Source organism: Podarcis muralis, chromosome 2 (genome assembly GCF_964188315.1).
Source record: "Podarcis muralis chromosome 2, rPodMur119.hap1.1, whole genome shotgun sequence".
Taxonomy (NCBI): domain Eukaryota; kingdom Metazoa; phylum Chordata; class Lepidosauria; order Squamata; family Lacertidae; genus Podarcis; species Podarcis muralis.
Window position 1 is genome coordinate 114,719,172 of NC_135656.1, and position 22,694 is coordinate 114,741,865.

The 22,694-nt window shown below is 46.4% G+C and overlaps 3 protein-coding genes across 3 annotated transcripts in view; 2 read left to right on the plus strand and 1 right to left on the minus strand.

Annotated features, from left to right (window-relative positions):
* The window catches only part of LOC114592429 (tripartite motif-containing protein 10-like), a 647,260-nt gene that overhangs the window by 257,267 nt on the left and 367,299 nt on the right, over window positions 1–22,694 (minus strand). The gene's annotated exons all lie outside the window — the stretch shown is intronic.
* The window catches only part of LOC144326506 (uncharacterized), a 100,390-nt gene that overhangs the window by 62,558 nt on the left and 15,138 nt on the right, over window positions 1–22,694 (plus strand). Inside the window, exons 5-6 of the mRNA XM_077923025.1 lie at window positions 4,889–5,558; window positions 18,825–19,264. Coding sequence (XP_077779151.1) covers window positions 4,889–5,558; window positions 18,825–19,264 — 1,110 coding nt within the window. The remainder of the gene's footprint in view (window positions 1–4,888; window positions 5,559–18,824; window positions 19,265–22,694) is intronic.
* On the plus strand, window positions 10,986–18,783 carry LOC144326238 (uncharacterized). The gene is made up of 5 exons (XM_077922769.1): window positions 10,986–11,726; window positions 14,447–14,812; window positions 16,590–16,776; window positions 17,129–17,174; window positions 18,656–18,783. The coding sequence occupies exons 1-4, from the start codon at window positions 11,565–11,567 to the stop codon at window positions 17,170–17,172; spliced, it is 759 nt and encodes a 252-aa protein (XP_077778895.1). The 5' UTR covers window positions 10,986–11,564; the 3' UTR covers window positions 17,173–17,174; window positions 18,656–18,783.

Sequence of the window (22,694 nt, forward strand, 5' to 3'; positions counted from 1 at the left end):
GTTACAGATGGGTAGCCGTGTTGGTCTGCCATAGTCAAAACAAAAAAAATTCCTTGCAGTAGCACCTTAAAGACCAACTAAGTTAGTTCTTGGTATGAGCTTTCGTGTGCATGCACACTTCTTCAGATACACTGAAACAGAAGTTGCCAGATCCTTCTATATAGTGAGAAGGTGGGGAGGGGTATTACTCAGAGGGGGGTGGGAATGGGTGATTGGCAGATAGCTGTGATGAGCCTGTTGACGACTATTAACGACTGCAGTAGGTCTTACAGGAGAAAGCAAGGGGTGAGAAGGTGAAAAATGGCTTTGTCATGTATAGTGAGATAAGAATCCAATGTCTTTATTCAGTCCAGGTGTCTCCATGGTTTTAAGTTTGGTAATGATTTGCAATTCAGCAGCTTCTCTTTCCAGTCTATTTCTGAAATTCCTTTGTAGTAAAACAGCTACTTTGAGATCTTGTATAGAATGTCCTGGGAGATTGAAGTGTTCTCCTACTGGTTTCTGATCACAAGACAGAATCACAAGACAGAGAAACCAGTAGGAGAACACTTCAATCTCCCAGGACATTCTATACAAGATCTCAAAGTAGCTGTTTTACTACAAAGGAATTTCAGAAATAGACTGGAAAGAGAAGCTGCTGAATTGCAAATCATTACCAAACTTAAAACCATGGAGACACCTGGACTGAATAAAGACATTGGATTCTTATCTCACTATACATGACAAAGCCATTTTTCACCTTCTTACCCCTTGCTTTCTCCTGTAAGACCTACTGCAGTCGTTAATAGTCGTCAACAGGCTCATCACAGCTATCTGCCAATCACCCATTCCCACCCCCCTCTGAGTAATACCCCTCCCCACCTCCAAGTGCTGTAACCTTATTCCACTTCCCGTGCCGCTGCCAAGGGATCGAAGGAGACAAGAAACACCAGGGTGTGGTTCCACAGAGAAAAGGATTTATTTGAGATCTGCGCAGAGGCAACCAGTGGAATATCTTCCAAAGACTGGCGGCCCCTATACTGTGTTCAGCAAGCTCTCTTATACCTGGGAGCATACATTCGTCCCCCCAATCAGCTGGCAAGGTTACAACTTATTACCTTATATAGCATATGGCTATATGGCTAGCTAAGCTCCCCTCCCTCCCTTCTATGTGTTTTCTTCTTCTCTTGCATTACTGAAGCAGGAAGCAGGAAGCAGGAAGCAGGAAACAGCTTCTGGCCTACATAGCTGAAGCAATTGCGGTTTTAACCACAACTGCTGCTAGCTGCCTAACCACAACTGCAGCAGTTAGCTTGGGCCCTGATATTATTGAGATTAACCCTTCCCTCTCCGTTCAGTGCCACTGTTTAGAATTAGAGAATGGAGTTTTTTAATGTTTAATGTTTTATTATGTTTTTTATATATGTTGGAAACTTCCCAGAGTGGCTGGGGCAACACAATAAGATGTGTGGTGTATAAATAGGAAAATTATATTTATGGAAATGGATGTTCCTATTTTCATCAGAGAAATGTTGGAGGCTTTGGAAAGGTCGGTTGCTGGAGCTAAGTGATTGCATGATCCCAACCAGCAGAGCTGGGAACTGGACTGCCTCCTCCAGCTACCCATTCGGGCTGCAGGCATAGCTGTCAACCTTCCCTTTTTTTGTGGGAAATTCCCTTATTCCAGTGCCATTTCCCGCTGCTATCCCGGATTGTTAGATATCCTGTAGACTGTCCCCGGGACAGGTGAGGCTGCTGATCCCTTATTTTCAAATCTGAAAATTGACAGCTGTGGCTGCAGGGTGGGATCGTCCCAGCTTTCTGGGAATATTTAGTGATGAGGAAACTAGTGACTGCACATCGGATCACAAGGAGACTTATTTGTCCAACATTCTGGATAGCATACAAGATGCCAGGTAGATTCCAATGATACAATAAATTTTGAGGGACAGCGCAAGGGGGCGAATCCAGCCTTGCAGCCTCCCAGGGCCCAACCCACAGCCAGCGAGCTCCGATGCCCAGAGAGGCAGGAAACGGGGCCAGCCAGGGGGACTCGAGAGCGGCTGCACTTTCCTGTCCCCCGCCGAGGAGAGCGGAGGAGCAGCGGCCCCGTGGCCTGGCGAGTTTCCCCGGAGAGGAGCCGGATTCCGGTGCAGGGACGGAGCGAGGAGTCCGAGGTGCAGGAGGCGGGAGCGGGAGGAGGGGGAGAGCAGGTGGGCCTGGCAGGATCAGGCCCCGAGTGGAGCCAGAGGCTGCAGGGCGCCCCCCAACAGGGCAGGAAGGGGAAGAGGCGCAGCTGAGGGGCAGGGCATCTGCAGGAGGGCACAGGGGCAAACATCTCTGGCTCAGGCTGGCACGGACCCTGCCGGAGACCCTGGGGAGCTGCTCCCTTCAGTCCTGAGCTCAAGGGGCAGAATGAGGGGTCCAAGGGAAGGGGAGGCAGGGGGGGGAGAGCAGTGCAGCACGGGGGGGCTCTTCCTGTGCAGCCCCCTGACACCCTTTGCAGACCACTACTCCTGTCCCCCCTTCCTCTGCCAGTGCCATTGATAAATCTATCGCCCTCATTTGTGAATTGGTCTGATCGCCTTCGAAAGCTCTCTTTGCCACCACCATCACCGCATCTTGTGGCAATGATGTCCGTCAGGTTCATTTAGCAAGGAAATGGATTCTTTTGCCTGCCCCAAATCAAGGTACACTGTGCCTACACATGGAGGTTCTGTTGATCTGTCATGGCAATTAAAACAGCTGATAGATCTATATTCCAGAGAATGCATCTGATCTTTTCCCAAGCTGTCAAGTTAGTGACCTCTTGTGTCTGCGTGTAAATAAGTGAGACAGGCTTAAGCCTGGTTTCATTAATTGTTTTGTTTCCACCTTCCTCAGTAAGGCAAATGAAGGCTGAGGGTTGAAGTGAGTGCCAGATTTGAGAAGGCAGAGGAAAGGAGGATTCTATGTTCAGATTATTCATGTTCAGATTATTACTCATTTCATTTCACTGCTGCTTCATATTTTTAAGGGGAAAAAATCTCAAAGCAATTAATGGAAAATCTCATTGCAGTTTGTGTCCATAGGATCTTGAGAACATTAACTCTGTAGATCCAGTTCTCTCCTCCTGATAGTCTCAGATTTGAGACTGTTCTTTCTGATAGAACAGGAGGAACGGAAGATTTATGGGCTTAAAGCTGCATTGATTCTGGAGGCCACATTCCAGTGAGCTTTGTGGCCAATGTATGCACATGCATGCGCACACAGAAAAGAGATGCAGACCATAAAGTCACATGCACACACGCCAGAGGTGCTGCACACACTCGCCAGACATGCCATCTAGCATACATCCAAGTCTTGCAAACACAAACAACATGTTTAGACCTTCCAACCCCAGTGCTGGGAGGAGGAGAAATAAGAGCACAAGAAGACCCTGCTGAATTAGCAATGAGTTCTAAGAAAAAAGACCCTTCTGATTGTTCTTTAGAAATCCTCTTTAAAGAGCAGCCAGAGGGATCATTTATTTCCAGATCAGGGCTTTTACCCCATTTCAGCACTGTGCTTGTTTGTGGTGAAATTGGAGTTGAAAATATCTCTCTATGGGCCCCTTAGGCATCTTTCTCTCCAGGACAGACAGAGATCTTCATCCTATGATCAGATAAGGAAATGGAAACCGCAGGGACTAGCGGGACACATGAATTGGGTTGTTTGATTTTGTTGGCCAATATTCCTTTTGCCTGTTTGTTTCTTAGGCTGTGCAGATCCCATACATTTAAAGCACGTGGCTTCCCCCAGAGAACCACGGGACCTGTAGTTTATTGCTACAGTTCTCAACACCCCTAACAAACTGCAGCTGGCAGGATTTCTTGGGTGAAGCCATGTACTTTCAATGTTAGCTGGGTCTGTCGCAGCCTTAATCATATACAAGGATCTGTTGCTGCCTTTCCAACATGCTAGAAGTTGCAGCCAGGATCAGCATTCCCTGTCCACGGAACATGCTCAGTCCTCTCACTGGGCTGTTTTTGGATTTCCTTCCACTGCCTTGGTTCCCCCACCCCCAAATATTATTTGTACTTCCATAAACCTTGATGTTTCCCCCAGTCTTTGGATAACTTCCCTTCCTCCCTGGGTGGAGCCGTTTGGGTGACATAATGATTGTCATTCATAGCCTGAACATTAGAAATAGAAAGAGTAATAATATATTTCAAAAACTGGCAAATGGTTAAAAATTGTGCTTTTGTTTTTATTCTTGAGTTTTATTTTACTTTGTGTTTATTTCTTTTCCAGGAGGGTGATGTAAAAATTGAAGAGCACGGACCCAGGGAGAGGGAGAGACTGGAGTGCAAAGGAAAGAAACCTCCTACATTTAAATGTATTGAATGTGGAAAGAGCTTCAGTCAAAGTGGAGCACTTAGAAGACACCAACAAACTCATACAGGGGAGAAACTATTTGAATGTACGGCATGTGGAAAGAGCTTCAGTCAAAGTGTAGCACTTAGAATACACCAAAGAACTCACACAGGGGAGAAAACATTTGAATGTTTTGAGTGTGGAAAGAGCTTCAGTGAAAGTGGAGCACTTAGAAGACACCAACGAACTCATACAGGGGGGAAACTATTTGAATGTACGGCATGTGGAAAGAGCTTCAGTCAAAGTGTAGCACTTAGAATACACCAAAGAACTCACACAGGGGAGAAACCATTTGAATGTTTTGAGTGTGGAAAGAGCTTCAATGAAAGTGGAGCACTTAGAAGACACCAACAAACTCACACAGGGGAGAAACCATTTGAATGTACGGCATGTGGAAAGAGCTTCAGTCAAAGTGAATATCTTAGAATACACCAAAGAATTCACACAGGGGAGAAACCATTTGAATGTTTTGAGTGTGGAAAGAGCTTCAGTGAAAGTGTAGCACTCAGAAGACACCAACAAACTCACACAGGGGAGAAACCATTTGAATGTTTTGAGTGTGGAAAGAGCTTCAGTGTTAGTGGATCACTTAGAATACACCAACGAACTCATACAGGGGAGAAACCATTTAGATGTATTGAATGTGGAAAGAGCTTCAGTGATAGGGGATCACTTAGAATACACCAACGAATTCATACAGGGGAGAAACCATTTAAATGTGTTGAATGTGGAAAGAGCTTCAGTCGAAATGATACACTTAGAAAACACCAACGAACTCATACAGGGGAGAAACAATTTAAATGCATTGAATGTGGAAAGAGCTTCAGTCGATATGAACACCTTAAAATACATCAACGAACTCACACAGGTGAGAAACCATTTAGATGTCCTGAATGTGGAAAGAGCTTCAGTGAAAGTGGAAACCTTAGAAGACACCAACGAACTCACACAGGGGAGAAACCATTTGAATGTTTTGAGTGTAGAAAGAGCTTCAGTGAAAGTGGAGACCTTAGAATACACCAACGAACTCACACAGGGGAGAAACCATTTAGATGTATTGAATGTGGAAAGAGTTTTAGCATAAGCGGAGCACTTAGAATGCACCAACGAACTCATACAGGGGAGAAACCATTTAAATGTGTTGAATGTGGAAAGAGCTTCAGTCGAAATGATACACTTAGAATGCACCAACGAACTCATACAGGGGAGAAACCATTTAAATGTGTTGAATGTGCAAAGAGCTTCAGTGATAGTGGAAAACTTAGAGTACACCAACGAATTCACACGGGGGAGAAACCATTTAAATGTATTGAATGTGGAAAGAGCTTCAGTGAAAGTGGAGCACTTAGAAGACATCAACGAACTCACACAGAGGAAAAATCACAGATACTTTAATAAACCGTATAGGTGTTCTTTACCTTTCCTTCTATGCTTCCCTGCAATACTGATAAAATCAAACCACGCCAATGCTTTCAGCCCCAGAAGAGGAGCTCTCCTTGGTGTCAGGGGAGGGGTCCAAGGGAGCATCTGGAGCCCTGCCATTCCTTCTGTCCCTGGCCCCTTCCCCTCCTCTTTCTGCCATCCCAGGGCCACTCTTGACTCCACAGCAGGAGACTGGATCTGTCTGTGATGGTGAGATGTCCTGGGTGGTTGAAGGACCACTTCCTGTTTCCTGGAGCTCCATCCTGCCTTCTCATGCAAGGTGGAGTCATGAAGCAGGTGAAGGCTGAGCACACCTAAGGGTGGTGCGGGGGGTGGGTGGGATTCTGCTTAACCTTTCCCTGTCTGCTCCTTTTCTGGATCCAAATCCCCACACAAAAAGGGGCAGTGTGGGGGCGCAATCAGTGTTATGGAGCTGCACTGAAAATCATTTCTTTGTGACTGTAAGAGGCCCTTCTCAAAAAAACAAGCATCAAGAGAATTTAAGCTATAGAATTTAAAACAAACAGATAATTACAAAAAAAGAAAGCAGTCTGGTGCCACATTGTGTAGGAGTTACTTTAGCACACTGTACCTGCGGCTTCCTTTGAAAAGAGCTCAGAAACTTCAATGGTTCAAAGAGCTGCAGACACATTACTGACCAGGGCTGGCTATAGGCAGCATAGGACTCCCATATTTGAACAGCTCCGTCTGCCTAATTGTCTGTTTCTGGACACAATCAATGTGTCCACAAGAAGAGGAAGATAGATTTGAGGAAGGCCAACCTGCAGAGGCACTACAAGTCGAAGCACATCCAGTACCAGGAGTTCCAAGGGCAGCTGCACCAGGAGAAGGTGAAGGCGCTGAAAACGGACCTGTTGGGTAACCTGTGGCCCCTCCAGATGATGTGAAATTGCAACTCACGTCTTCTTTAGCCACTGGCCACGCTGGCTGGGGCTCATGGGAGCTGGAGTCCAAGGATCTAGGTCCACAAATGCCAGGGACATTTCAAATCCCTCCTCAGTCGTGAAGCCGATTGGGCAACTTAAAGCTGGTTACCATCTTTATGCGAAACCTCCCTCGCAGGGTTGCTGTGTGCGTGAAAGCAATATATCTTGTGGTGGGCTTGATGAGGGGAGTGTGGAACAGAAATGTAATTCATAGGTAAGAAGACAGGAAATAGTTCTGAATCTGACTGAAAATAAAGGATTCTTTGTCTCCAAATTGCATATAGCAAGCACCTGTGTTGTTGAACTCTAGCTGAAGTTTCAGCATCTGGTTCCTCAGCACTCTGCACTCTCTCTCTCTGGAAACCTCCAGCTGTCAGGTGACAGGAACCAGCCAATGCCTCCCAGTTCAGAAACAGTCTGCCAAGAGCTGAGATTGGAAGTGGACAACCAAGGAAACTTAGGGGAGCATTTTCATTTCCATGCTTATGAATATTGATTTGAATCAATTCATCTGATGTGTTCAAAATAGTAGAGAAAATTTATGGTTGACACCACCTTGGGATAGTTTTGACAGGAATTTGGGGAACTAGGAATATTTTTAGTTCCATCAGGGTTGATGGATCAGCAAATAGCTAGAGAGGATTAAGGGGTGGGAGCGGGAATCAGGCCTTGTTTCTCATGTGACAGATAACCGATTCCACAGTTCTTAAATGTGACCATTTGCGACACAAGATCTACCCACCAGGGAAGAATGGCAGATGAAGGTGATGGACTATATGGAACTGGCGGAAATGACTGGCAGGATCCGAGACCAGGGAGAAGAGTCGGTGGAAGAAGATTGGAAGAAATTTAAAGACTATTTACAGAAACATTGTAAAATTAATGAATGTTAGAAAGATATTGGAATGAACTTATGTGGTTTTAGCAGAAATGTTATAAAGGATTAGGAAAAAATAGACTGTTAATTGGTGAAACGAGGGAAAGTAAAGTTATATCATATTAAGATAAATTACAGGGCAAAAATTGGAAAAGATGGAAAGGATTTGCTGAAATAGTTAACCGAACTAGAATACAAAAAAGGGAGGTGTGAGGAGGTCAAGAAAACAAGCTAACAAATGATAAGTTATGGGAAGATTCAATGTTTTATTTTTTTAATGGACTTTTTCTGTTTTTGTATTTTCTTTTTTTTTCTTTTCCTATTATGATGTGTTGTTTTTGATGTTGTTTAATATGATGTTATTATTTTTTCTTTTTGTAACCTTTAAAACCTTAATAAATATTAAAAATAAATAAATAAATGTGACCATTTGCTGCCTCCCAAAATTATGCTTAAGCCTTTCCCCTCCCCCCCAAAAAAACAACAACAACTCAAACATGGTAGCTGGTCTTGTCAAACGGGCCAATATAAGGTTCATTTGGCAAGTTTGTTGTTGTTTAGTCGTTTATTTGTGTCCGACTCTTCATGACCCCATGGACCAGAGCACGCCAGGCACTCTTGTCTTCTACTGCCTCCCGCAGCTTGGTCAAACTCATGTTCGTAGCTTTGAGGACACTTGTTGAACCATCTCGTCCTCTGTCATCCCCTTCTCCTTGTACCCTACATCTTTCCCAACATCAGGGTCTTTTCCAGGGAGCCTTCTCTTCTCATGAGGTGGCCAAAATATTGAAACCTCAGCTTCAGCATGTGTCCTTCCAGTGAGCACTCAGGGCTGATCTTCTTCAGAATGGATAGGTTTGATCTTCTTGCAGTCCGTGGGACTCTCAAGAGTCTCCTCCAGCACCATAATTCAAAAGCATCAATTCAAGAGTCTGGCTCTCACTTCCATACATCACTACTGGGAAAACCATAGCTTTAACTATACGGACCTTTGTTGGCAAGGTGATGTCTCTGCTTTTTAGGATGCTGTCTAGGTTTGTCATTGCTTTTCTCCCAAGAAGCAGGCACTTTTTAATTTCGTGACTGCTGTCACCATCTGCAGTGATCATGGAGCCCAAGAAAGTAAAATCTCTCACTGCCTCCATTTCTTCCGCTTCTATTTGCCAGGAGGTGATGGGACCAGTGGCCATGTTCTTCGTTTTTTTGATGTTGAGCTTCAGACCATATTTTGCACTCTCTTCTTTAACCCTCATTAAGAGGTTAATTCCTCCTCGCTTTCTGCCATCAAGGTTGTGTCATCTGCATATCTGAGGTTGTTGATATTTCTTCCGGCAATCTTAATTCTGGCTTGGGATTCATCCACTCCAGCCTTTCGCATGTTGAATTCCACATATAAGTTAAATAAGCGGGGAGCAATATACAGCCTTGTTGTACTCTTTCCCAATTTTGAACCAATCAGTTGTTCCATATCCAGTTCTAACTGTAGCTTCTTGTCCCACATATAGATTGCTTATGTTAAGGAAATTAGGGGGGGGGCACATCTTTAATGTTATTTAATGTTACAGATATTATGCCTGAATGTATCCTTTCAACTTGACAGCTCAGGGAAGTTACTGTATTTTTTGCTCTATAAGACTCACTTTTTCCCTCCTAAAAAGTAAGGGGAAATGTGTGTGGGTCTTATGGAGTGAATGCAGGCTGCACAGCTATCACAGAAGCCAGGACAGCAAGAGGGATTGCTACTTTCACTGCGCAGCAATCCCTCTTGCTGTTCTGGCTTCTGAGATCCAGAATGACGATTTGTGCATTTAATTGCTTCAATTTCCTGCCCAGAGCCACATAGTCTCTTTTGATCTTCTGGAGGCTATTGCTTGCAGTGTCATTGGTTCCCACATGAACCAAGAGGAAGGGGGTATTTGTCAGTGGGTTTTATGATTCCTTGCAGTCGTTCAGTTACATCTTGGATCTTAGCCCCAGGGAGACAGCACACCTCCCGAGACATCTTGTCAGGCCCACAGATCACTGCTTCTGTTCCCCTCAGTAGGGAATCCCCTATCACCACTACACGTCTCCTCTTAGGTTTGGTCGGGGTTCTTCTGTGAGCTGTCTGTTCCAAGGTCGCCTGCACATTCCCTGAGGACTGACTTTGCTGCTCGTCTTCATATACCTGATCGACTGTAATGAGGGAGAGATCCTCAAATGGAGTCTGTTCTTCGTCTTCCATGCTAGGGGAGAGGACTTCAAAGCGATTGTGTATTTCTAAACAAGCAGAGCGAACCCTGGGCCTCCTACTCAGTGGCGTAGCGTGGGGGGTGCAAGGGGGGCCGGCCGCACCGGGTGCAACATCTGGGGTTAGGGCAAATCCACGGGTTAGGGGGCGCAAATCCACGGGTTAGGGGGCGCAAATTACTTGCCTTGCCCCGGGTGCTGACAACCCACGCTACTCCACTGCTCCTACTTCTTTGAGTCACGTTTCTCCATATATCTGGCTCCTGTGTTGGTGAACTAGCCTCCTTCTCAGGGGAGTCCCCTGTCTCCTCCTTGGTGGAGATGGTGTGCTCTGTTGCTTCCAAGAAGAGCTCCAGCTATCTAATTCTTTGGAGCGTAGCTACACGTTCCTCCAGTTGCTGGACTTTGTCTTTTAAGAGGGCAATCAACATGCAATTGCTGCAGGTAAAGCTGCCTGCAACCTTTGGCAAGATGGCAAACATTGCGCAGGAACTGCAGGCGACTGCAGCTGTTCCCTCACCCTCCATCTCCCTTCACTGCAGTCATCTGAAGGCTCCAGCTATGCGCTGTTGGCCCCGATCCTTCTCCTTATGAAGGCTCCCTCCTCTGCTGAATGGAGGCAGGAGACCAGAGGCAGCAAAGGAAAAATCAGGGAAAGACAGACCCTCCAAGTGCCACTGTCTTCCAGGGATGTCCCTGATTTACAGAAGCTGTCCTCAGTTTCTGATTTGATGCCAGAGGGTATGGGGTTATGTGACCCCCAAGTTGTCTGAAGGTAATCCTGTATAGGGAATTTTTAAAATGTTTTCTTATGTTTTTATATATGTTGGTAGCTGCCTGGAGTGGCTGGGGCAACCTAATAAGATGTGTGGGGTATAAATAGTAAAATTATCATTATGGAACAGGACACCCCTATTTTCATCAGAGAGATGTTGGAGGGTATGGAAAGATAACAGAGCCCAGCCCTGGCATCTGTTGCTGGAGCTAAGTGATCACATGACCTAGGCCAGCAGAGCTGGGAACTGGACTGCCTCCTCCAGCTGCTAGGCATTCAGGGTGGCATCGTCCCAGCTTCATGAAATGGTATTTCAGGAATATTTCCTGTAGAGGATTTGGAAACCAGGGACTGCATACTGAGTGCAAGGAGACTTGTTTGTGCAACATACTGAAGAGCTTATAAAATGCCAGGTACATTCCAATGTTCGAATAAATTTTGAGAGACAGCTTTCTAAACAAAACCCACTTATTACAGAAGACAACGAAAGAGTATAGAAAGGGGAAGTTTTAGGGTTTCTCTAAAAACCATCGGACTATTGTGTACACAATTTCAAGGTAACATTACACTTTATTTCCACTTTTTCTCACATGGGACTCGAACTCACAACCTTGAGATAAAGCACCTCACGCTCTACCGACTGAGTTAAGACAGCTCAGTGATTTGTGTACACGGGGACACAGATGGCGGCGTGTGAACATCCCAAGAGAAGGGTGCAAAAATCTTGTTCCCTGCTGCTCCAGAGCTAGGAATGGACCAGATCTCATCGGGCTAATCCATTTGCCCCGACAGCTAAGAGCAGAACCTCCAGGATCAGAAGCAGCGGGCTGCAAATTCGAGGGCAGGGGAAGCAGCAGGGCGGTCTCGCAGCCCTCGCCTTGCAAGGGGGGCATCCAGCCTTGCAGCCTCCCAGGGCCCAACCCACAGCCAGCGAGCTCCGATGCCCAGAGAGGCAGGAAACGGGGCCAGCCAGGGGGACTCGAGAGCGGCTGCACTTTCCTGTCCCCCGCCGAGTAGAGCGGAGGAGCAGCGGCCCGTGGCCTGGCGAGTTTCCCCGGAGAGGAGCCGGATTCCGCTGCAGGGACGGAGCGAGGAGTCCGAGGTGCAGGAGGCGGGAGGGGGGGGGAGGAGAGCACGTACGCCTCGCCTGGCAGGATCAGGCCCCGAGTGGAGTCAGAGGCTGCAGGGCGCCCCCCAACCGGGCAGGAAGGGGAAGGGGCGCAGCTGAGGGGCAGGGCATCTGCAGGAGGGCACAGGGGCAAACATCTCTGGCTCAGGCTGGCACGGACCCTGCCGGAGACCCTGGGGAGCTGCTCCCTTCAGTCCTGAGCTCAAGGGGCAGAATGAGGGGTCCAAGGCAGCTGCTGCTTCGCGGTGGACGATGCATATAGTCGCCCGGGGCTTTTGCCGCCCCTCTCCCTGTCCCTCATCAGGGAGCCCCGTCCTCTTCCACGGTCCTCCCCACGGGGGAGAGGGAAGGGGAGGCGGGGGGAAAGGAAGAGCAGTGCAGCAAGGGGGGGCCTCTTACTGTGCAGCCCCCTGACACCCTTTGCAGGCCACTACTCCTGCCCGCCTTCCTCTGCCAGTGCCATTGATGAACCTATCGCCCTCCTTCATGAATTGGTCGCCTTCTAAAGCACTCTTAGCCGCCGCCACCATCACCGCATCTTGTGGCAATGATGTGCATCAGATTCATTTAGCAAGGAAATGGCTTCTTTTGCCTGCCCCAAATCAAGGTGCACTGTGCCTACACATGGAGGCTCTGTTGATCTGTCACAGCTAATAAAACGGCTAATAGATCTTTTCCCCGGAGAATGCATCTAATCTTTTCCCAAGCTGTCAAAGCTAGTGACCTCTTGTGTCTGCGTGTGAATAAGTGAGACAGGCGTAAGCCTGTCTCATTAATTGTTTTATTTCCACCTTCCTCAGTAAGGCAGCAGAGTTTTGAGATGAAGGCTGAGGGTTGAAGTGGGTGACAGTTTTGAGAATGCAGAGGAAAGGAGGATTCTTAAGACGTGTGGCATATGGAAATGAATTAATGATAATAAAAACGTTGAAGACAGTATTGTAAAAGACTGAGGAAGGCAAAATTGAAATTAGCTATTCATTTTCAGATTATTACTCATTTCATTTCTATACTGCTTCGTATTTTTAAGGGAAAAAATCTCAAAGCAATTAAAGGGAAATCTCATTGCAGGTTGTGTCCATAGGATATTGAGAACATTGTAGATCCAGGAGTTCTCTCCTCCTGATAGTCTCAGATTTGATTGTTCTTTCTGATAGAGCAGGAGGAACATTTATGGGCTTAAAGCTGCATTGATTCTGGAGGCCCCATTCCAGTGAGCTTTGTGACCAACGTATGCACATGCATGCGCACACAGAAAAGAGATGCAGACCATAAAGTCACATGCACAGACGCCAGAGGTGCTGCACAAACTCACCAGACATGCCATCTAGCATACATACAAGTCTTGCAAACACAATCAGCATGTTTAGACCTTCCAACCCCAGTGCTGGGCTGGAGGAGAAATAAGAGCACAAGAAGACCCTTCTGAATTAGCAAGGAGATCTGTGGGGAAAAGACCCATCAGATTGTTCTTTAGAAATCCTCTTTAAAGAGCAGCCAGAGGGATCATTTATTTTCCTTTTGCCCCATTTCAGCACTGTGCTGGTTTGTGCTGAAATTGGAGTTGAAAAGATCTCTCTAAGGCAGTGTTTCCCAACCTTTTTTGTGCAAAGGCACACGGAGGTAGGCTGGTGTTCCGTGGGAGGGAGGCGGGGACTCGGGCGGCGAGAGGCGGGGCGCGGCGGCGAGCACACGCGGGGCGGCGAGCGAGCCCCCCCCCACATCCCATCGCCACTCGCTCCAGTAGGCCGGCCGAAGCGAGCGGCGATGGGATGCGGGAGGGAGCCCGCCCGCCGCCCCGCGCGCGCCCGCCGCCGCCGCCCCGCCCCCCGCCGCCCGCCTCCCTCCCACGGAACACAAGGCAACGTTCCGCGGCACACTCGTGTGCCGCGGAACACCGGTTGGGAAACACTGCTCTAAGGGCCCCTTAGGCATCTTTCTCTCCAGGACAGACAGAGATCTTCATCCTATGATCAGATCAGGAGATGGAAACGGCAGGGACTAGCAGGACACACCCTGAGGCTTGGCAAGCCATATGCAGCCAATGGACTGTAAGTTAGAATATCTTCAGTAAAGAGTTTGTGACCATCAAATATAAAATATTTTGGAGTGGGTTGTTTGATTTTGTTGGTCAATATTCCTTTTGTCTGTTTGTTTATTAGACTGTGCAGATACCATACATTTAAAGCATGTGGCTTCCCCCAGAGAACCACAGGACCTGTAGTTTATTGCTAGAGTTCTCAACACCCCTAACAAACTGCAGCTGGCAGGATTTCTTGGGTGAAGCCATGTACTTTAAATATTAGCTGGGTCTGTCACAGCCTTAATCATATACAAAGATCTGTTGCTGCCTTTCCAACATGCTAGAAGTTGCAGCCAGGATCAGCATTCCCTGTCCACTGAACATGCTCAGTCCTCTCACTGGGTTGTTTTTGGATTTCCCTCCCACTGCTTTGGTCCCCTCCCCCCAAAAAAATATTATTTGTAATTCCATAAACCGTTTCCCCCAGTCTTTGGATAACTTCCCCTCGTCCCTGGGTGGAGTTGTTTGGGTGAAATAAATATTGTCATTCACATCCTGAACATTAGAAATAGAAAGAGTAATAATATATTTCAAAAACTGGCTAATGGTTAAAAAATGTGCTTTTGTTTTTATTCTTGGGTTTTATTTTACTTTGTGTTTATTTCTTTTCCAGCAGGGTGGCAAAAAAATGGAAGAGCAGGGACCCAGGGAGAGACTGGAGTGCAAAGGAAATAAACCTCCTACCGGCCAAGTTGGGACCATCAGGGATCTTCTGCCTCGGGCAGATTTATGTCAGATTAAGCAGGAGCCAGAGGAGGGGCAGCCGCAGCAGCACTGGGATGCCCAGAAGCAGGATTTCCTGAAGACGATGCAGCCCCCTCATTCAGGGTGGGAAACCCCACAGGCTCCCTGTCCTCCCCACTCCGGGAATGGTGTCCTCTCCTTCAGGGGAGCTGCGGATGCCAGTCGGTGGCCCAGTGGGAGAGCAAGGGGGAAAGACCAGACCCTGCTCCCAGACACTGAGGGGCTTCTGGGAAAGGTAAGTGCCCTCCTCTCACCTGGGTTTCCAGCACCTGGAGGTCACAGGTCCACTGCCTCTAGACTTTGAGGTTCTGTTTAGCTTTGGTGGTGAATATTCCTCCTCCCTGCACTTTCTCTCTAATCCACTTTAAAAAGGCTTGCTAGACCAAACTTTCTAAATGGGTAGCTGCACAAATTTACCAGCTGTGGTCCTGCACTGACAGCAAGGCTAACAAACAGGGGAGCTGGGAACGTGCTAGTCCCGTATCTCCCTGCATCTGCCTCCTGACCTAATTGTCCCACCTTTCCTCATGATTGGGCCGGCCCTGAGGGTGAACTGTGATGAAACCAGGCAGTCTCCTATGAGCCATAACTAACAAACTTTCCATTTTGCCCAAACCAAGAAACTACAGCTGCCAGCTTTGGAATAAGCTGGGATATTAAGCTAACTTCAAACTGTGCTTGGTCAAAACAGGAAACTCTGGCTGATCAGTGGCTTCGTGGTTTGACTGTTCCCACTGTAAAAATAGTAAAAATAGGAAGCCCTGTTGCGTTCAAAGGGGCTGTTTGGACAGAGTCTCTGATCAGCATGCCTAGCAGGACAGGCTTAAAAAGGTAAAGGGACCCCTGACCATTAGGTCCAATCATCACCGACTCTGGGGTTGAGGCGCTGATCTTGCTTTATTGGCCGAGGGAGCCGGCGTACACCTTCCGGGTCATGTGGCCAGCATGACTAAGCCGCTTCTTGCGAACCAGAGCAGCGCACAGAAACGCCGTTTACCTTCCCGCTGGAGCGGTACCTATTTATCTACTTGCACTTTGACGTGCTATTGAACTGCTAGGTTGACAGGAGCAGGGACTGAGCAACGGGAGCTCACCCCGTTGCGGGGATTCGAACCGCCAACCTTCTTATCAGCAAGTCCTAGGCTCTGTGGTTTAACCCACAGCGCTACCCGCGTCCTAGGACAGGCTTAGGAAGCAATTATTATTATTATTATTATTATTATTTGCATCCTGCCTATCTGACTGGGTTGCCTCTGCCCATCTGGGTAGCTTCCAACAAAATAAAAACTATCAAAAATTTCCTTGTAAAAGGCTGCCTTCGGAAGTCTTCCATTTTGTAGAAATGGCCTTCGGTTTTAAAGAATTGCCCTCTTTAAGGAATCACGTGGTGTAAATATGTATGTTGTCCACTAGGTCCAAACGCAGACAGACTCACACATGGTAGGAGCAAGCAATGCTCTAAAGTGCTTATCTTGCGAACATCTAAGTTGTTTACTCCTGACCAAAGCTCCTGTTTCCCAAAAGGACAGGAGGGGGAGCAGTGGAGGAAACGGATGGGTTTGAAGGCTCTTTCCATCAGCCACCTCTCTCCCCTGAGGAACAAGAGCAAAGGGTGTTTGCATGGCAGAAGGACAGAGGAGGAGGCAGCGAGGGCAGAGGGAGCAGTGGGCGGATCCACCGCCTCTCCCAGGGGGTTCAGATGCAAGCAAGGGGCTTCCTTCTTCTCCATGCAAGGGCCACCCATGTATTCAGAGCAGTCCTTTGCAGATTAACTCTTAAGTTCCAAGGGATCTACTCTCAGGCCACTAATGTGCAAACAATGCCAGCCTTAAGAAGGGAGGTGGGACAGGCAGGTGAAAGGAATTGCCAAAGGTGTTTGAAAATGGGTGGAGGCTCTTGGGAAGGGGATGCCCAACTGGGGCTTCTTCAGGGACAGCAGGATGTCTTGGGCAGGAGAATCCCTGCAGGAGCTCTCAGACTCCCTTGGCTTCTTCTTCTTCCCTCCCTCCCAGGAAGCTGCAACTTGCTCTGGATTCTGTGCTCCTCAAGAAGCTGAACCTTCAAACCTAGCTGAGACTGAACCTGCAAGCCTGGCCAGGATGGAAGGAGGAAGATGGACGGTTGACCTGGTCAGGCTGTCTCCCGCATCCCTCCCCACAACCTCTGAGCATTCCCTCCCAGGACCCTTGGAGAAATCTGGTGAGTTCCAGGGGAGAGGAGATGGGGACAGGGATAGATGGATGGTGGAGGGAGAAAGAGGAAAAGATGGAGAGGAGACAAATGGAAGGAAGTTCCTGACAGGAAGAAGGAAGGGGTGAGGCCTTCTCAGAAGCAGCTCTTTTTTTCTTGAATCCTTTTCCTAAAGTAGTGGGGAAAGATTTTCTTCCTCCAGGCTTTGAAATCTTAGCTGTTATTTCCACGGTGGGAATAATTGATGATAATGATGTTGCACACCAATCCTGAAAAATGGGTGAAGGGGGATGGAAATGCTTCCCATAATTATTTATGATTAATGTATTTAAATTGTTTCTATTACTCTTATTTTTTATAGACAGGGTCAGAATGATACATTCCACCAGCATCAAAATACAATAAATGTAAGCACCTCCCCAGTTTGGTGGGCTTAAGGGACAAAGGACCCTTTATCATGATACAGAATTCCTGCTGCTGGAGGCTCTACACTTAGGATTGGGCATATAAAGTCCAAGAGTGTCTGGTATTATAAGCAAATTGTGTAAATCTTAGAGACTGGGGTTGTTTGTGAGAGTGAGTGAGTGGGATAAAAATTTTTAGCGCCCCTGTGTAATGGCTTGTTTCTCCCGCACAGACGCGAGACAACTCCAGTAGTAATTATCTCAGGTTTATTCCTCAAACTCATAAATCACTGTGGAGCTCAGTCCTCGGCCTGTTCATCCCAGCCTGCAGTTGCCAAGTCCTCCAGCAAAGAAGGCCCCACTTTCGCTTTCTTTTCCCCTCTCGCAGATTCTCTCGAGCCGACGATTTTTTGGACAGGCTATTTCCGGGGTCTCTGTGTAAGAGCTCAAACTGGAGATAACAGTCTGTGCCCCCCCCCCTTGGCACCCCCTCTTCCTGCTCTTTGTTCTTTGCTCCTGCTGCAGCTTGGCTGCTCCTCCCCTGCTTCACCTTCCAACTGAATCACATCTCTTGCGTTCTCAGGCTCTGTCAGCGGAGGCACGAAAGGCTTGAGATTCACAGAGCTGACACCCTGTAATTTTGTCCGTTCCTAAGCTTCCATGGAGATACTGTGGTACAACCTTGGTGCAAATTTCAAAATAAGTACACAAAGCCAACAAAGAGACTCAGAGGTTTATAGTGGCACCAGCTTTCCTGGTCAAGAGTCCACTTTGTCAGACTGCACCCCACAAAAGCTTAAGCCATAATACATTTATCTGCCTATAAGGGCTGCAAAAGATGAATAAACAGAAGCGTAGTTCATCTATAGAATCTATCCTACAGGAGACAGTGATGGCTAGCAACTTGGATAGCTTGAAAAAAAGGATAAGACTGACGTCTCTGCTCTGCCCTCGCGGTCCTAGGCAATAATGCTTCTTGATACTAGTTTCTGGAAAGCACAGGAAGGCAGAGAAGACTCTTGTGCTCCAATCCTGCTTGCCGGTTTCCCACAGGCATCTGGTTGGCCTCTGTGAGAAGAGGATGCTGGACTAGGTGGGCCTTTGCCTGATCCAGCAGGCTCTTAGTTTCCAATATATTGTAATATTTTTACAGTTACATGTAGCACTTAAGTTTTATTTATTTCACAAGGGAAATACTGTTACTTGAGCCTGAGATCATTTCTTCACTTCAGAAAGAAAAAATAGATGTGTCTAATTCCACCATAGATCTGTATTATAAAACGATGGTGGTTTATTAAGTGTGAATGGAGTGATCATGTGTTGCTCTTGCCACTATCTCATCAGCTTTCGTAAAATTTGGAACCTAGAGAGGATAGTGGAGAATGAAGGAGTTAAAATGAGAGAAGGTACAGATTGGGATCGACATGTGTTCAGTTCCCTTTTTGTCTTTCTTGAAAGTCTAACTGGATTCTCTTTCCTCCCAGACTCCCAAACAGGTGAGGAAGATGAAATTCAGAATTCTATGGAGCCACATGTGAATTTATGGGGGAAAACAAAGAAATTGAGGATACAACAAAAAAGTCACAAAGGAGAGAAACTATTTGAATGTACGGAATGTGGAAAGAGCTTCAGTCAAAATGATACACTTAGAAGACACCAACGAACTCACACAGGGGAGAAGCCATTTAAATGTATTGAATGTGGAAAGAGCTTCAGTCAAAGTGGAGCACTTAGAAGACACCAACAAACTCATACAGGGGAGAAACTATTTGAATGTACGGCATGTGGAAAGAGCTTCAGTCAAAGTGGAAAACTTAGAATACACCAAAGAATTCACACAGGGGAGAAACCATTTGAATGTTTTGAGTGTGGAAAGAGCTTCAGTGAAAGTGTAGCACTCAGAAGACACCAAGAAACTCACACAGGGGAGAAACCATTTGAATGTTTTGAGTGTGCAAAGAGCTTCAGTCGAAATGATACACTTAGAAAACACCAACGAACTCATACAGGGGAGAAACAATTTAAATGTATTGAATGTGGAAAGAGCTTCAGTCGATATGAACACCTTAAAATACATCAACGAACTCACACAGGTGAGAAACCATTTAAATGTGTTGAATGTGGAAAGAGCTTCAGTCAAAATTATACACTTAGAAAACACCAACGAACTCACACAGGGGAGAAACCATTTAGATGTATTGAATGTGGAAAGAGTTTTAGCATAAGCGGAGCACTTAGAATGCACCAACGAACTCATACAGGGGAGAAACCATTTAGATGTATTGAATGTGGAAAGAGTTTTAGCATAAGCGGAGCACTTAGAATGCACCAACGAACTCATACAGGGGAGAAACCATTGAAATGTGTTGAATGTGGAAAGAGCTTCAGTCAAAGTGGATCACTTAGAAGACATCAACGATCTCACACGGGGGAGAAACCATTCAAATGTGTTGAATGTGGAAAGAGCTTCAGTGATAGTGGAAAACTTAGAGTACACCAACGAATTCACACGGGGGAGAAACCATTTAAATGTATTGAATGTGGAAAGAGCTTCAGAGAAAGTGGAGCACTTAGAAGACATCAACGAACTCACACAGAGGAAAAATCACAGATACTTTAATAAACCGTATAGGTGTTCTTTACCTTTCCTTCTATGCTTCCCTGCAATACTGATAAAATCAAACCGCGCCAATTCTTTCAGCCCCAGAAGAGGAGCTCTCCTTGGTGTCAGGGGAGGGGTCCAAGAGAGCATCTGAAGCCCTGCCATTCCTTCTGTCCCTGGCCCCTTCCCCTCCTCTCTCTGCCATCCCAGGGCCACTCTTGACTCCACAGCAGGAGATTGGATCTGTCTGTGATGGTGAGATGTCCTGGGTGGTTGAAGGACCACTTCCTGTTTCGTGGAGCTCCATCCTGCCTTCTCATGCAAGGTGGAGTCATGAAGCAGGTGAAGGCTGAGCACACCTAAGGGTGGCGCGGGGGGTGGGTGGGATTCTGCTTGACCTTTCCCTGTCTGCTCCTTTTCTGGATCCAAATCCCCACACAAAAAGGGGCAGTGTGAGGGCACAATCAGTGTTATGAAGCTGCACTGAAAATCATTGCTTTGTGAGCGTAAGAGGCCCTTCTCAAAAAAACAAGCATCAAGAGAATTTAAGCTACAGAATTTGAAACAAACAGATAATTACAAAAAAAGAAAGCAGTCTGGTGCCACATTGCGTAGGAGTTAGTTTAACACACTCTTCCTGGGGCTGCCTTTGAAAAGAGCTCAGAAACTTCAATGGCTCAAAGAGCTGCAGACACATTACTGACCAGGGCTGGCTATAGGCAGCATAGGACTCCCATATTAGAACAGCTCCGTCTGCCTAATTGTCTGTTTCTGGACACAATCAATGTGTCCACAAGAAGAGGAAGATAGATTTGAGGAAGGCCAACCTGCAGAGGCACTACAAGTCGAAGCACATCCAGTACCAGGAGTTCCAAGGGCAGCTGCACCAGGAGAAGGTGAAGGCGCTGAAAACGGACCTGTTGGGTAACCTGTGGCCCCTCCAGATGATGTGAAATTGCAACTCACGTCTTCTTTAGCCATTGGCCACGCTGGCTGGGGCTCATGGGAGCTGGAGTCCAAGGATCTAGGTCCACAAATGCCAGGGACATTTCAAATCCCTCCTCAGTCGTGAAGCCGATTGGGCAACTTAAAGCTGGTCACCATCTTTATGCGAAACCTCCCTCGCAGGGTTGCTGTGTGCGTGAAAGCAATATATCTTGTGGTGGGCTTCATGAGGGGAGTGTGGAACAGAAATGTAATTCATAGGTAAGAAGACAGGAAATAGTTCTGAATCTGACTGAAAATAAAGGATTCTTTGTCTCCAAATTGCATATAGCAAGCACCTGTGTTGTTGAACTCTAACTGAAGTTTCAGCATCTGGTTCCTCAGCACTCTGCACTCTCTCTCTGTGGAAACCTCCAGCTGTCAGGTGACAGGAACCAGCCAATGCCTCCCAGTTCAGAAACAGTCTGCCAAGAGCTGAGTTTGGAAGTGGACAACCAAGGAAACTTAGGGGAGCATTTTCATTTCCATGCTTATGAATATTGATTTGAATCAATTCATCTGATGTGTTCAAAATAGTAGAGAAAATTTATGGTTGACACCACCTTGGGATAGTTTTGACAGGAATTTGGGGAACTAGGAATATTTTTAGTTCCATCAGGGTTGATGGATCAGCAAATAGCTAGAGAGGATTAAGGGGTGGGGGCGGGAATCAGGCCTTGTTTCTCATGTGACAGATAACCGATTCCACAGTTCTTAAATGTGACCATTTGCGACACAAGATCTACCCACCAGGGAAGAATGGCAGATGAAGGTGATGGACTATATGGAACTGGCGGAAATGACTGGCAGGATCTGAGACCAGGGAGAAGAGTCGGTGGAAGAAGATTGGAAGAAATTTAAAGACTATTTACAGAAACATTGTAAAATTAATGAACGTTAGAAAGATATTGGAATGAACTTATGTGGTTTTAGCAGAAATGTTATAAAGGATTAGGAAAAAATAGACTGTTAATTGGTGAAACGAGGGAAAGTAAAGTTATATCATATTAAGATAAATTACAGGGCAAAAATTGGAAAAGATGGAAAGGATTTGCTGAAATAGTTAACCGAACTAGAATACAAAAAAGGGAGGTGTGAGGAGGTCAAGAAAACAAGCTAACAAATGATAAGTTATGGGAAGATTCGATGTTTTTTTTTTTAATGGACTTTTTCTGTTTTTGTATTTTCTTTATTTTTCCTTTCCTATTATGATGTGTTGTTTTTGATGTTGTTTAATATGAAGTTATTATTTTTTCTTTTTGTAACCTTTAAAACCTTAATAAATATTATTAAAAATAAATAAATAAATGTGACCATTTGCTGCCTCCCAAAATTATGCTTAAGCCTTTCCCCTCCCCCCAAAAACAACAACAACAACTCAAACATGGTAGCTGGTCTTGTCAAACGGGCCAATATAAGGTTCATTTGGCAAGTTTGTTGTTGTTTAGTCGTTTATTTGTGTCCGACTCTTCATGACCCCATGGACCAGAGCACGCCAGGCACTCTTGTCTTCTACTGCCTCCCGCAGCTTGGTCAAACTCATGTTCGTAGCTTTGTGGACACTGTTGAACCATCTCGTCCTCTGTCATCCCCTTCTCCTTGTACCCTACATCTTTCCCAACATCAGGGTCTTTTCCAGGGAGCCTTCTCTTCTCATGAGGTGGCCAAAATATTGAAACCTCAGCTTCAGCATGTGTCCTTCCAGTGAGCACTCAGGGCTGATCTTCTTCAGAATGGATAGGTTTGATCTTCTTGCAGTCCGTGGGACTCTCAAGAGTCTCCTCCAGCACCATAATTCAAAAGCATCAATTCAAGAGTCTGGCTCTCACTTCCATACATCACTACTGGGAAAACCATAGCTTTAACTATACGGACCTTTGTTGGCAAGGTGATGTCTCTGCTTTTTAGGATGCTGTCTAGGTTTGTCATTGCTTTTC

Bases quoted from the DNA above. Each gene is read 5' to 3' on its own strand.
- LOC144326238 (XM_077922769.1), top strand. From the start codon at position 11,565: ATGCCCAGAGAGGCAGGAAACGGGGCCAGCCAGGGGGACTCGAGAGCG. The intron at 14,813-16,589 runs GTAAGTGCCCTC...CCTCCCTCCCAG, and splicing joins CTGAGGGGCTTCTGGGAAAG to GAAGCTGCAACTTGCTCTGG. The intron at 16,777-17,128 runs GTGAGTTCCAGG...TATTTTTTATAG, and splicing joins AGGACCCTTGGAGAAATCTG to ACAGGGTCAGAATGATACAT.